The sequence below is a fragment of the Elephantulus edwardii genome, unplaced genomic scaffold, assembly GCF_000299155.1.
Source record: "Elephantulus edwardii isolate Elephantulus edwardi_28Jun2011 unplaced genomic scaffold, EleEdw1.0 scaffold00296, whole genome shotgun sequence".
Taxonomy (NCBI): Eukaryota; Metazoa; Chordata; class Mammalia; order Macroscelidea; family Macroscelididae; genus Elephantulus; species Elephantulus edwardii.
Window position 1 is genome coordinate 1940523 of NW_006400046.1, and position 14139 is coordinate 1954661.

A 14139-nucleotide genomic window follows, 5' to 3' on the forward strand; every position below is an offset into this window, starting at 1 on the left:
CCTCAGTCCATACTGAAGGCTGCAGTCCTTGACCCTCTGCAGCAAGTGCATGAGGTCCTCCTCAGTTTCGGCCAGCAGGGTTGTGTCATCTGCATAACACAGATTGTCAATCCATCTTCCACCAAACCTGACGCTGCGCTTCTCCTCATAGAGCCCAGCCTCCCGGATAATCTGCTCTGCATACAGGCTGAAAAGGTATAGAGATAGGACACATCCCTGGCGTACACCCTTCCCAATTTTTAACCATGCAGTGTTACCCTGCTCTGTTCTGATGACTGCCTCTTGAGAATTAAAAAGGTGGATAAGCCAAGGTTGGGTGGGGAGGTGGGGACATAGGAAACGCTTGCCCCACTCATGGGGCAGCCACTCTGAAGGATCATCATCGACTGGACTTGGTCCAGTTAGCAGCCAGTGTCAGGTATTCACCTCAAGGCGACTCTCTAGGGGAAGCAGGTACTAAGAGTCACCGTTGTGCCATCTGTCATGGGGCAGTTGGCAGCCACCAATAAGTCCATCCCCATAGGACAAAGTGGGAGAACATGGCAAGTACACCTAAGGAAGCCAGGAAGAGCCTCAGACCCCACAGTCCTCTACAGGAGAGGGTCTTAACACCATGGCTCTGGGTGAAAACAGGAAACGGCATAATATCTAACTTAGCGCCATTTATGTAAGTTAAAAATAGACGCACTCAAAATAACACGCAAGTTTTTCGAGAAGCTACTCAAGACCAAATTAAACCTTGCATCACTTGCCCTTGGGGGGAAGAGGAGGAAGAAGAGTAAGGTATGGAATTAAAGAGCCCTGACAGCACCGTAGATAAGCACTGGATCACTAACCAGAAGGTCAGTGGTTTAAACCCGTCAGCCACTTTGCAAGTAAAAAAAGATGTGGTGCTCTGCTTCTATCAAGATTAAAACCTTGGAGAGCCTATGGGGCAGTTCAGTCTGTCATGTGAGTCTGAACTCACTTGACAGCGGCAGGTTATGACTATAAAAGGGAATGAAATAGTGAATGAGTGAATGAATGAACAAGAGAAGAGGCATTGCACAGATCAAAGAATTGAAGAGAGTTATTTCTTTAACTCTTTGGATTTGAGGATCTAAAAAAAAAAAAAGAAAAGAAAGAAAGAAAAATTCTAGAAATAGCTTTCCTGAGAGAGGGTAAAACCATGAAACCATGTGATATAAAAATAAATTCAGATATGCACATTGGAGGATGTGCAGTCTGTGACTGGTGAGAACATAACAGTAGGGAAAGCTGTTATGCAGTCAGGCCCCCAGGTGGGAAAGATTCAAACCCCAGTCTGGAAGGGGCCAGTACATCATCTAGCCTGAGTTCAGGAGAACCTCAGCAGCCCCCATGCTCCCCACTGCCCTCTGACCAGGCCTGCATCACCTCCTTGTTCTCCTCCTGTCCTCTAGTGCTTCCTCCCATGGTCTCTCTAGCCCCAGGACCTTTGCACATGCTCCCCTCCTCACCTATCTGACAGATGCTAGTCTCTCTCTGCTGCAAATATTTCTTGACATCCTAACTCCCAACCAGCCAGAGCATAGCACCTTCCCATGTTCAAAGGCAAAGAGCCATACACTCAGGAGGCAGGTTCTACATTTTAACCTTGTGATGATGGGCAAAGAGCTTGGCATTTCCCTGTCAGAAAGAACAGAGCTCTGCCCTGGTATAAATGCTGGGGCTTAAGATAGCGAAAATCAGCAAACACATGTTGTACAAAGAGCAAAAATCTCCAAGAACGTTGGTTCTTTTTTCTGTTAGCTAATATTACTCACAGCAAGAAACAAACAAACAAAAAAGATGGTAAGATGAAAGTGAATGTCTATGTGTTGCTGCTGTTGTTGGTTCCTGTGGCATCAGCTGTAACACGTGATGACCCAGTGCACAGTCATGAAGCTTACCTGGTGCTGCTCCGTCTTCACGATCGTTGGTATGTTTGCATCTGTTGTTGCCCCTGTGTACACACTCCTCTATCCAGTTTACTGACTGAGGCAATGGAGGTTGGTGTGTCGGAATTAGGGAGACTGGCTCAGGACAGGGAAGGGTTCAGAGCTGCTGTGCAAAGGCTCACTATACATCGCAGGCAACTCAGTGGCACATAATAACAGTAACATCCTGTGACAGGTTTGGAAGCAGGAGTGGCATCCACTTCCTAAACAACATGCCTCCGGAAACTATGAACTTTGATAAATGTCAAGTTGTACAGGGCCTTCAGGCCTTTTGTTCATAGGGTCTCTATTGAGTGGTGCTTGACAATCAACAAGAACAACATCCAGTTTATGGCATAAATTAATTCCGTCAAGCTGCATATCAACCTCTAAGGGGTACTATTATCATTCTAATCCCACAACTGAGGAAAATGAAGTCTAACAGGCTTGCTCAAGACCACGCAGCTCTTAGTGATAAAAGAAGCCAAGATCTGAACCCAGGCTCTCTGACTCTTAGCCAATACTGACTGTTCATTACTCATATTACAAGAAGTCTGGAGTCTGGGCAGTTTGAAGGTTCAGTGGCTCAGCGGTATCTCCAGAGAACCTTTTCCGTCTTTCCACTTTCCAGTTCTCACCACAGGGAATGGCTTCGTAACCTTTACCCCTGTGATTCCAAAGTGGCTACCGCAATGCTAGGATGAGTTTAAGGCAAGTTCTTTTTTTCTACTCAGGCAGCGGTCAGCCCTTGTAGACACAAGAGCATCTGTCCAAAGAGAAAGACGGATGTCTCCTGCGAAGTGGTTCCTCTCAAACGAGGAAACCCTTTCCCAGAGGCACCCGGTGGACTTACATGTAGGTCCTACCTGGCTGGTCATATGACCGGTCATGTGACAATGGCTCTGTTGCAAGGAATCTTGGGGAACAGCCTATTGAGCATGCTCTGCCTCTTTAAGGAGAGATTGTCTCTGCCAGCAGGGACCTTCTTTTACCCACCCTTCTGTCCTCTTCTAGATCATGATCCATTGATCATTTCCACACTTTCCTACATTTTAAATTCTCAGCCAACAAGCACACTATTGAGCACCTACTATGTGCCAGGCGTCATTTTAGGTGCTGAGGGTACAGCTGGGAACAAAACACTTGAAGATGTCTCATCCTAGTGGGTTGATAGAGCAATTCTGATTGTATTAAAAGAAATAGAGTGTTCCTGAGAGGCAAATACAGATGACAAGACACAAGCTCATTTATTTTTTAATACATCTTCAGGAAAGACCAAGGAGAAGGACACCTTGCTTAGTAGAACAGCAGCAAAAACAAAATTCCACCGCCCTGGAGTCCATTCTGACTCGTAACAATGCCACAGGACAGAGTAGAACTTACTCCATCAGAGTACCAAAACTGTAAGTCTTTATGGAAGCAAAGTGCCACCTCTTTGTCCCGTGGGGCAGCTGGCATGTTTGGGTTGAAGCCGACTGTTCAGGTTGGAGCCACATGGTCTAACCGCTGTGCAGCCAGGGACCCTAACATGTGCTCCGGGGTCAGCAAAAGTGGGGGGAGCCCTGCAGTGCAATGACCTGGCAGTGGAGGCACAACCGTGGACTGGAAGGTGTTGGCTGTCATGAGGTCCACAGGGGACTGGGTCCCACTGAGTTCTCTTCTGCAGAAGGAACCCCCGAGTCCGAGCCAGCTCGAGCATAACCCCAACAACAACCATGAGCTTGACACCCCAGAGCAACACCATCCAACACAGGCGTGCTGGTGGCTCATTGGTTAGATGCTTGGCCACTAACAGAAAGGGCAGTGGTTCAAACCCACCAGCTGCCCGGCAGGTGAAAGATGTGGCTGTCCACTTGCATGCAGAAGACAGCCCTCTCTGCTGTTCTCATCCACCTGCAGCCTCCTGTGAGTCGGGATTGACTTGATGGCCCGGGTTGGATCTGAGCTGTCGATCGGTCATGGAAACGCATTGCCACTGTCTGTACTGTGCACACGACATGTAACTCTGGGGTTCTTGAAATGAGGCTCGTGCCTGAGGAACTCAGCTTTTCAATTAGTTTTCTTTAAATTAATTTAAATTTCTATTGAAATGGCTACATGTGGCTTGTGGTTACCATATCGGGCAGTACAGCTCCAAAAGAGCCAAGGCCCGCATCACCGCTTCTCTCCCTCCATCTACACAAATGCTCACTGGTCTCCGGCCCCGCAGACTGGCCCCTGCCCATTGCCAGGCTCACACGTCCACCTCTTCGCTCTCCTTCTCGCTCCCTCATCAGCCACATGTCTTCCCATCTTCACACAACAGCCCCCTCCCCTGACATAGGACCGCACACCCCCAGACACTCATCCTACCCAGCTCGCTCAGCCCTGCTCTCCCTTGGGGACCAAGGCCTCCCCTTTCTCCACGTACTTTCTACCTTGACACCACCCCCTGTACCCAAGTGCTGCTCTGCCTTTGGTCTCCCTCCGCCTCTGTGATGTCTCTTCCCCTTCTGCTATTCCTTCATCTTTTCACAAATGTCCTCCCTCAAATGCTCTTCAACCAACTCAGCCTCGTAAGGACAAATACTGTATAAGGTCATTATTGTAAAAATAGAAGAATAACTAGTAAGATGTGGATAAACGTCCCCAAGGGAAAAGGTAGGGGGGCAGAGGGTGTGGAGGGGAGGAAATCAGTAAGGTAACAGAGTTTGGTGAGCTGGGACGAAAGACTCAATGGGGACCTGGAAAGATGAGTTTATAGTAGGAATAGATCAATGATGATTAATTTTATGAAACACAATGTATATGAGTGATCATCTGAAACAGAATGTATATGATGATCATTTGAAACATAATGTGAATATAGGAATGTGTGAAACTCAGTGTTCATGAATGATACACAATGTATATAAATTTTGTATGCAACCAATGTTTTTGGTTTGTTTTTTTTTTTTCCAAAAGAATGTTGCTCTTCCCCAGTGTTCCATGGCCCTGGGATATCTGTTCTACTATGTCAGTTGCCACTTCCTTATTCATTCATTCATTCATTCATTCATTCGGCCATTGTCAGGTCCCTGCTAAGCCGTAGAGTCTCTGCCCGCAGGGAGCCTCATTCTGGAAGGGTTGATAAGTGAGAAATAACAAATGAGTGAGCAGTGTCATTCCAGAGAGGGGAGTCTCCAACAGGGAGCCTCGGACTCCTGTGTGAGCTGTGTTCTGACAGGTGTGGAGAGCTGTCTGTGAACGAGGACAGCGTGGCCAGGGAGCAGGGACGGAAAGGCAGGGTGATCCTGGGGACCCTGGTCACGGTGAAGAGCTGGGGCTTTGTTCCAAGCTGGACGGAAGCTTGGAAGGTTTAAATTAGGAAGTTACAGGAGCGTCGCCTCATCTCAAGATGACATCTTCCCTCAAAGCTGCCCCTCTTCCATCTTCTCATCTCATGTGAGGAGTGGGCCCCCTTTCCTCATCTCATGTGAGGGGTACCCCCCTTCCTCATCTCATATGAAGGGTGGCCGGCCCCCTACCCCATCAAGTTACCTCATGGTGACCCCGTGTGTGTCAGACTGGAACTCAGTGTCATAGGGTTTTCAGTGGCTGATTGTTTGGGAAGTAGGTCTCCAGGCCTTTCTTTCAAGGCACCTCAGGGTGCACCCCCACCCCCAGCTTTCTGGTCATCAGCCAGGTGCATCAGCCGTTTGATTGCTCAGGAACTCTTTCCCTTCAGGGAGCCCAAGTCAAATCCCCGAGTCACCCCGACTGTCTTCGCTCACCCCACACTCATCACAGTGGCTGCTCCAGTCCCTCTCCATCTGCCATATTGAGCATTTGGCCAGTCTGCCTTGTCCGTGGTCAAATCCACTCGCCCTCAGTACCTGGCACATCGTAACCTGCTGCGATCAAGTTGCTTCCACGCACACCAGCCCTCTAGTGAGTCTCAAAGGCTCTAAATCTTTACAAGAGAAAACTGCGTCTTCCTTTTCATCCGGGGGAGCCGCTAGTGGACTGGAACTGCCGACCTTTGGGTTAGCAGCCCAGCGTGTATCATGAGACACCACCCGGATGCTGCTGGCACATCACAGGGCGTGGTAAATACAAGGTGAATAAACAAGTGAACCACCTCCTTAGATGTTCATTCCCGACCAGGAAGCGGGGAAGCCACGCTGCCCTTCCCTTTGCCCGGACCCCCGTCCTCCACCATCCACACAGACAGGTGAGAACTGGGGCCTGTCGCCGTGGACCCGTCCTTCCGCGGTGGAGTGGGCCTTCCGGCGTGGTGATCTTGTCTGGGCTTCAGTTTCCTCCTCTGTAAAATGGGACGCAGGAAGGGCTGGCTGAGGAAGCGCTCTGGTCCACAGTCCGCGGCAATCGCAGCAGCTATATATAACCCGAGGCCTCTTTGTACTCCCACTGCCTTTGTCCCAGTTCCAGCCCTCATTACGCCGGCCCGGCTCCTGTGGCTCCCTTCTAACTCCTGCTCCATCACCACCAATCTGTCCTCCCAGCTGTCAGGGTTGTCTTCCTAACGCCAGCCCTAATCACGGCCCTCTCCTGCTCCAAAACCTTACATGACTCCCCAGTGTCCACAGGCAGAGCAGGGCAGCTCCCCAGCCACCAGCGCCCAGCCACCTGACTCCTCTACCCTCCTGGTTCCCAGTCACCTCTTAACTCTTTCTCATCCTTATCAGATGTCTTCTGTCTCATCCAGAAGATAATCTTTTCTATGATTGTGGCCTCTCTGTGTGGTTCAAATAGCTAACACCCTCCACTGCCGGCCAAAAGCTTAGAGGTTCCAGTCCTCCCAGAGGCCCTCGGCAGAAAGACCTGGTGCTCTCCATCCCAAAATCAGCCACTGGAAATCCTCTTGGAACACAGTTCTTCCTGACATACACGGGGTTGCTACGGGTCCACCTGAAGTCAAGAAGCAACGGGATATTGATCGTCTGTGAAAGTGCTAACATTTTAAGTAGACCAGGTTCAATAAAATAGAGTCTTGAAATTAATGCCTCTATTTCCTTTGACACCTAGAAACATTTTAAATCTCAGATGCCACTCTGGCTGTAGTTCTAGTGGACAGCGCTACTGTGGACATTTGATAGGAAGTGACAACTGCTCTCCGCTGCCCTCAGCTGCCCCAGCCTGCCCGCCCACCCCTCCCAGCCTCCCGATGTTGTTTTTCTTCCTAATACTTATCACTCAATGTATTATTCATGTTTATTCTTGGTGTCCCTGTGTGTGTGTGTGTGTCTGAAATTTCTGTGGCTTGTGTCCCCCCGCCCCCTGTCCTATCCTGTGTCGTTCTCATCATCTCTGACACACGTCAGCCCATTGCAGCAGTCACTGTGTCAATCCATCTGGTAGAAGGTCTTCCTCTCTTTCGCTGACCCTCCACCTTTCCAAGCATGATGTCCCTTCCCAAAAAAGAGCCTCTCCTAGCAGCAGGCCCACAGTCTGAAAGACAAACCTTCTTCATCTTTGCCTCTCAGGAGCACTCTGGCTGCACTTTTTTCCAGGATAGATTTGGCACGTGATCGGGCTCCGTGAAGGTGGATGAATGTATGCAGACTCGGCAGACATCTGTATACAGCAGTTCACTGACTCTCTAACCAGCATTGTTCACCACAGCCAGGAGGCAAAGGTGTAAGGTGCACAGTCCAAGGGTCTCTAAGACACAGTTTGAGGAGCCCATATTAAAATTAGAATGTTGGTGGAGAAAAGAGAACTGAGTAAGTTGACTGATCAAGTGAATGGAAGTTCTCTGGGACCTAGAGCCCCCGCCCACGCACAGTCTGCTTTGTGCCACACCATTCATTCCTCCCCAAACCCAAAGTCATTGCTCTCTAATCAGTTCCAACACGTAGTGAGTCTACAGGACAGAGCAGCACTGCCCCACAGAGTTTCCCAGGCTGTGTTCCTTACGGAAGCAGCCCGCCACGTCTTTCTCCTGTAGAGCAGCTGTTGGGTGTAAACTGCTAACCTTTGGGTGAACAGCCGAGCACTGAACCCCCCCCCATCAATAGCACTGGCTCCTTTTCCTTCTCTACCAGCACCCCCAAATCCAAGCTGTACTCCCAGCTCGTTCCTTACATTTGCCAAGCTCCTTCCCACTCACAACTCTCTCTCTCTTCTCTCTCTCCTGACCATTCTCTCATCCTGAAAAGGTTTTCCCCCCAAACCCAATTCTCCGTCATTATCTATGAGACCTCAACTTCAGGGGCCTCTCCAGAGCCCCAGACTAGTCAGCACAGCTGCTGTCTGCCTTCAATGCTGCAGTCTTCCTGGCTTCTCCGAGAACACATCAACTCTGATGCATTCATTCATTGTGTCCATTTCTTCATTAAATATCTCGTCCCTGTCAGCTCCAAAGGACAGGTTGTTGTTGTTGTTATGTGTCGTCGAGTCGTTTGCGACTCATAGTGATCCTATCTATGTACAACAGCCCTAAACCCTGCTCTATCCTGTACCAACCGCACCGCCTCTGACACACCCATCCCGATTACCCCAGTCACCGAATCAATCCATTTCATAGAGGGTCTTCCCCTCCTGCACTGTCCCTCCACCCTCCCAAGCATGATGTCCCTCTCCAAGGACCCGTCCCTCCTGACAACATGTCCAAAGTATGTCACACGAAGCCCCAGAATCCTTGCCTCCAAGGAGTTGCTTGGTTTAATCCTCTCTAGGATGAATCTGTTTGTTTTCTTGGCAGTCCATGGTACATTCAATACTCTTCTCCAGCACCACAGCTCAAAGGCATCAATTCTCCTTCTATCCTTCCTAGTCATTGTCCAACTCTCTGATGCATAACAAGTGATTGCAAAGACCATGGCCTGTATCAGGCACACCTTAGTCTCCAGAGAGACACCGTTGCTCTTGAGTACTTTAGAGAGGTCCCTAACAACAGACTTTCCCATCGCAATACGCTTTTTGATTTCCTGACTGCTGGTGCCAAGAGTGTTGACTGTGGAGCTGAGCAAACTGAAGCTGTGAACAATCTCAATCTCTTCGCCATCCATCCTGATGCTACCAATTGGTCCAGTGGTGAGAATCTTTGTCTTCTTGACATTGAGCCTCAGTCCATACTGAAGGCTGCAGTCCTTGACCCTCTGCAGCAAGTGCATGAGGGACAGGAGGGTCTCATATTTGCTCTGCTTGCCTCAGATGCACAGCTTGTGACGTGGGTAAAGGAGTTCAGTCTGACCCAGCAGGCCCATCACTTCTCTGGAAGCAGTCTGTAGGAAGTTTTGGGGAACTCTTTGTTTTAGTCTAAGGTAACCCAGAATCCGACCCTGAACACAGATGCAGGTGCACGTGGTCTAGCTGAGAGGTGAATCCAGCAGAAGGTCACTTGGAACAGAAGGGATCCTGGGCTGGGTAGGGTGAATCATTGAGCACATGTCCCCGTGGGCAGCAAAGGACCCCTGCAGAGGCCTCACTTCAGAGAGATCTATGATGAAGAGCCAGGAAGCTGGGTTACTGAGCCCCAAATCTCACCTGGCTTTTAACCTCCCGCTGTCCATTCAATTCCAGATCCTGACCCTCCATACAGGATTTCTCCACTTTGCAGGAGGAGACTTTCCAGTATTCTCCCAAGGAGCAATTGGTACATCTGAACCATCAACTTTTTTGGGTTAGGAACACAACACATTGTACACTATGCCATCAGGGGTGTTTACCTGGCTTTAGAAGGGTGTTAATTTCCAGGTGCGTCTGATACAGGCCATGGTCTTCGCAATCACTTGTTATGCATCAGAGAGTTAGACAATGACCAAGGAGAATTGATGCCTTTGAGCTGTGGTGCTGGAGAAGAGTATCGAGGGTACCATGGACTGCTAGGAAAACAAACAGGTTCATCCTGGAAAGGGTCAAACTGAACTGCTCCTTGGAGGCAAGGATTTTGGGGCTTTGTCTGACATACTTTGGACCTGTTGTAAGGAGGGACAGGTCCTTGGAGAGGGACATCATGCTTGGGAGGGTGGAGGGTAGGCATAGGAGGGGAAGGCCCTCTATGAGATGGATTGATTCAGTGACTGCGGTAATCAGGATGGGTGTGTCAGAGGCAGTGCGATTGGCACAGGATAGAGCAGGGTTTAGGGCTACTGTACATAGGGTCGCTATGAGTCGCAAGCGACTCAACGGCACATAACAACAACAACATCAAAGCTTTGGAGAAAGCCTTCAGGCACAGAGATACAGATTTCCTGTTGGCACCGCTGAAGTGGTCAGACCCAAGGCTCCTGGCAAGAGCACACAAATTATTTGCCGGGGATACTCTATTTAGAGGCCTCTCCAGTTTTCAGGGGTTTTCACCCCTTATCTAGAGCACCAATGAAGCCTGCCCTCTGTTGCTTAGCTCTGAAACAAACATATCTGGACATTTCCCTGGGCTGCCTGACCCCTTATGGCCTCAGCATCACAATGACAGATGAGCCTCTAGGAGTAGGGCCTCTGCCAAGCACTCTCCCTGCAAAGAATCCCCGGAGTCTTCCCTTCTTGTACATACAAGGAGTGGTTTTCTTCCACCCGAGGCCTGAGGTCAGTGGCCCATCTCAGACTTAAGGCTTTTCCTTTGCTTCTCAGTAGCTTATGTACTTCCTGGGTGTACTTCACACGTGCTGTTGTGCTATGTTGGTAACCATCAGCTCTGACTGGTGGTGACCCTGTGGACAACAGAACCAAACGTTCCCCGGGCCTGTAGCACCGTCACACCAATGCTCGAATCTGCCATGGGAGCCACCGTGGTTCTACAAACATTTTCTCTGCTAGGGGATTCATCTTCCAGCTCTCTATAAACATATTCTTTTATGCTTCAAAAAGTTTTCATTGGCTAATTTTTGGAAGTTAGTCACCAAGCTTTTCTTCTTAGTCTATCTGGAAACACCACTGAAACGTGTCTACCTACTGGTGTTTGAAATACTAGTGATATTGCATCTAATGTCACTGCAGTGTGCAAGCTACCACAGTATGACAGACTGACCCAAGTGTCCCCTTATTTGGTCCTCACAGACCTTTGCTTGGCAGAGTCAGTACTATTATTGTAACAGTATTATTATTCTGGTAGACAAAAGGGGAAGAGAAGCCTAGTGACTTTTCCAGTTTCCCCCAGCTGGGAAGTGGCAGAGCAGGGATTTGAACCTAGGCAGACTGGGCTTTTGATACTCTTCCTAGCTCTTAAAGACCTGCTGCCCACGAGTGCCACCTCCAGGGTCCTAGGCCCTCCGTAACCTGTTTTGATTGGTCAGGGCCCGTGAAATAAGCTGACTGTTGGCCCTGCCCCGTGCCCTTGGGGAAGCTTTTCCTCTGAGTATCAGCTGCACATCTGTTCTCTGTCAATTCTCTTTTATCCCATGAGGCAGGTGCTACTCACACCATTTTACAGAGACTGAGGCCCAGAGACATTAAATCGCTTGCCTGTGATCACCCAGACAATGGATGCCATCAACCCCCAAGTGCCCCGCTCCCCCAACACCCACCTCTGATATGAAACCCACCCTTTGTTTTCTCTTTGCTTTGTTTCTTCCAGCATCTTGGCTACAGTTGGGACAGAGTTTGACTTAAGGACGCTGAGAGCAGTTCGAGTGCTGCGGCCACTCAAACTGGTGTCTGGAATCCCAAGTGCGTGAGTTTCCGGCCCCGCATGGGGTTTCTGGGGGATGGGGGGGTCCCTCGATTTCCCCTCGTCTGGAGCATCTCTAGAGGAAACCCTGGCCCCTCCAGCCTTGATCAGGGCAGCATCCTCTTTGCAGAGCTCTCAGTGCAGTCCGGGGCAGGGATGGGGTCCGGGTGGGGGGGTCCTGGCTGCATATCTGCAGGAGCTCTCAGAAGCCACCCGGGTGCCTGACCAGGGCCGGGCCACAGCCTCTGAATGGGGCGCCTGCTGTGTTACAGGAGCCGCACTCAGCATCACCCGTTCTCTGGTTTGGTTCTCACAACCCTGTGAAGTTGATAGCACTAAAATCTCTGTTCTTCAGAAAGGAAAACTGAAGCTCTGAGTAGCTGAGATGTGGCAGAGCTGGGAATGAACTCAGGTGTGACTCCACTCCTGGGCAGAGACGGTGGCATCAACGGCCACTGTCAGGGGATGCCTGTCGTCCACCTAGCCGGCTACTATACATTCTTAATTTTCACCTCATAAGCACCCAGTGGACCCATTTTACAGATGAGACGGCTGAGGCTCTGGCAGGTTAAATTAGTCATCTCCGGAATCTGTCCTCAATCCCTGCAACTTCCCTTTTCTCTAAATATGCTAAGATGCCAGTCTAGACACACCCCCACCCCCCCGCACACAGCTTTAACCCCGCTGTAGCCTGCCTCCCTTAGCAACGCCCTGACACTTCCTGCTCCCTAGAGTTGCACCATTGTGTGGACCACCCCAGTGGCCTCTCTCGGTGACTGTGACCTCCATCCACAATGAGGGCCCACAGAAATTCTTTTAATCAGGAAGTGAGATCCAAGACTTTATGCTTGATTCTAAATATTAACCTTTTCAGAAGAAAAGCTGCCATCAAGGAGATTCTGGTGCACGGCCACCCCAAGTGTGTGTTCCAAAGGGCTTTCCATGGCTGGTCTTTTTAGAAGTAGACAGACAGCCAGGCCTTTCTTCCAAAGTACCTCAGTGGTACTTCGAGCCATACATGACTTGAACTGACAAGGAGGAGGGTAGAACTGGGGAGGAGGGTAGAGAAAACTCTGAAAGTACCACTTCAAAGACAGACTTTCAGTTAGCAGCCAAGACATTAACTGTCTACAACACCGAAGGTCTCCACATAGTGACCACAGTTAGTATATTCAGTAGCCTAACGCAGGAGTGGCCGTTGTTGTTAGTTGTCACTGAGCCAATTCCAGTTCACAGTGACCCCTGTGTGCAGAGAACTGATCCGTAGAAATTTTCAAAAGCTGTGACCTTGCAGACCTGGATACAGAGGCAGCTTTTGTGATTATGAGCGTTCTTTGCATCTTAGAACCATGAGACTTGCAGTTAGCATGCAATTCTAAATATCATCAGCTCTATCCCTTCCTGTCCCAAAGGAAATTCCGGCCCAGAGTCACTTGATCATCAACCACAACTGTATTTATTATTATTATTATTATTATTATTATTATTATTATTTATTATTATTATTATTATTATTCCTCGTTATTGGGGGTCAGTGTGTACCCCCGCTCCAGGTCCTCTGATGGCCATTGGGGGCTTCTTTCCTCCCATCCTCACCGCTCTTGGAGCCAGTGCCCTCTCTTTCTGAGTTGGGTCGTCCATAACAGAACACATAGGGTGGGCGTGTAATCTTGAGTCATAGGGACCTAGGTTCGAGTCCTGCCTTTGCCATTTTTAGCGTCTGTGGATGAATCACTACACCTCCCAGAGCTTTTGCTTCCCACCAACTGTAAAATGGGGGTGATGCTGTGGGTGCCCCTGCTTCGTGAGGTGGTTTCCAGAAGCCAGGGAGATGATCACATGGAGTCTGGAACTGGGACACTGCCTGCTCTCCTGGGCAGAGCTGCACTTTCAGCCTCTACATGATTTGGGGAAAGGCGCCCCCTGTTTGTGAGAACAATTAGGAGCTGGCTTCCCCTTCTGCATGGAAGCCGCCCAACACCCAGGAACTTGACTTAGAAAGCAATGGATTTCTGCTTTTTTTTTTCCCCTCACCCAAAAGGTCATGAAATGGAACAGCAAATGGAGCACAAAGTACTTTTTAAAATAAAAAGTGCTTTAAAAGAGAGGAAGGCTTGACCTTATTATCGTAACACCCGGCCCGCCCCTGTGTGCTCTGCGGCCCCGCAGGGGAGTCTCCCTGCCACGTGGTGGGTGTTTGCTCACAAGCAGGGGGGGCCTCTCTCCTCTCTCTCTGTCTCCCCAGGTTTACAAGTCGTCCTGAAGTCGATCATGAAGGCGATGATCCCCCTGCTGCAGATCGGCCTCCTCCTATTTTTTGCAATCCTTATTTTTGCAATCATAGGGTTAGAATTTTATATGGGAAAATTTCATACCACCTGCTTTGAAGAAGGGACAGGTAGGTGTAAACAGCCAGACATGCTTTTCCAATCATCCTCGCAGTCCCCTCCTCTGGGGACCAAGCTTCCAGCAGGGGTCCCCGGGGCTTGTGTCTGCCAGGGAGAACCTCTTTCAGCCAAGCGCTGCGGGAGGGCTCTGGGTGGACTAGCCCTGATCACAGGTGATGCTGTGGATCCCAGAAGTAAACTCCTAGACGGTGGGATGTTGGAG

At 49.7% G+C, this 14139-nt stretch overlaps 1 protein-coding gene across 1 annotated transcript in view; it reads left to right on the forward strand.

Annotated features, from left to right (window-relative positions):
* CACNA1A (calcium channel, voltage-dependent, P/Q type, alpha 1A subunit) overlaps positions 1–14139 on the forward strand; it is a gene marked incomplete at its 5' end in the record, with an annotated part of 317117 nt that overhangs the window by 133674 nt on the left and 169304 nt on the right. The window contains 2 exons of the mRNA XM_006900825.1: positions 11437–11528; positions 13775–13927. Coding sequence (XP_006900887.1) covers positions 11437–11528; positions 13775–13927 — 245 coding nt within the window. The remainder of the gene's footprint in view (positions 1–11436; positions 11529–13774; positions 13928–14139) is intronic.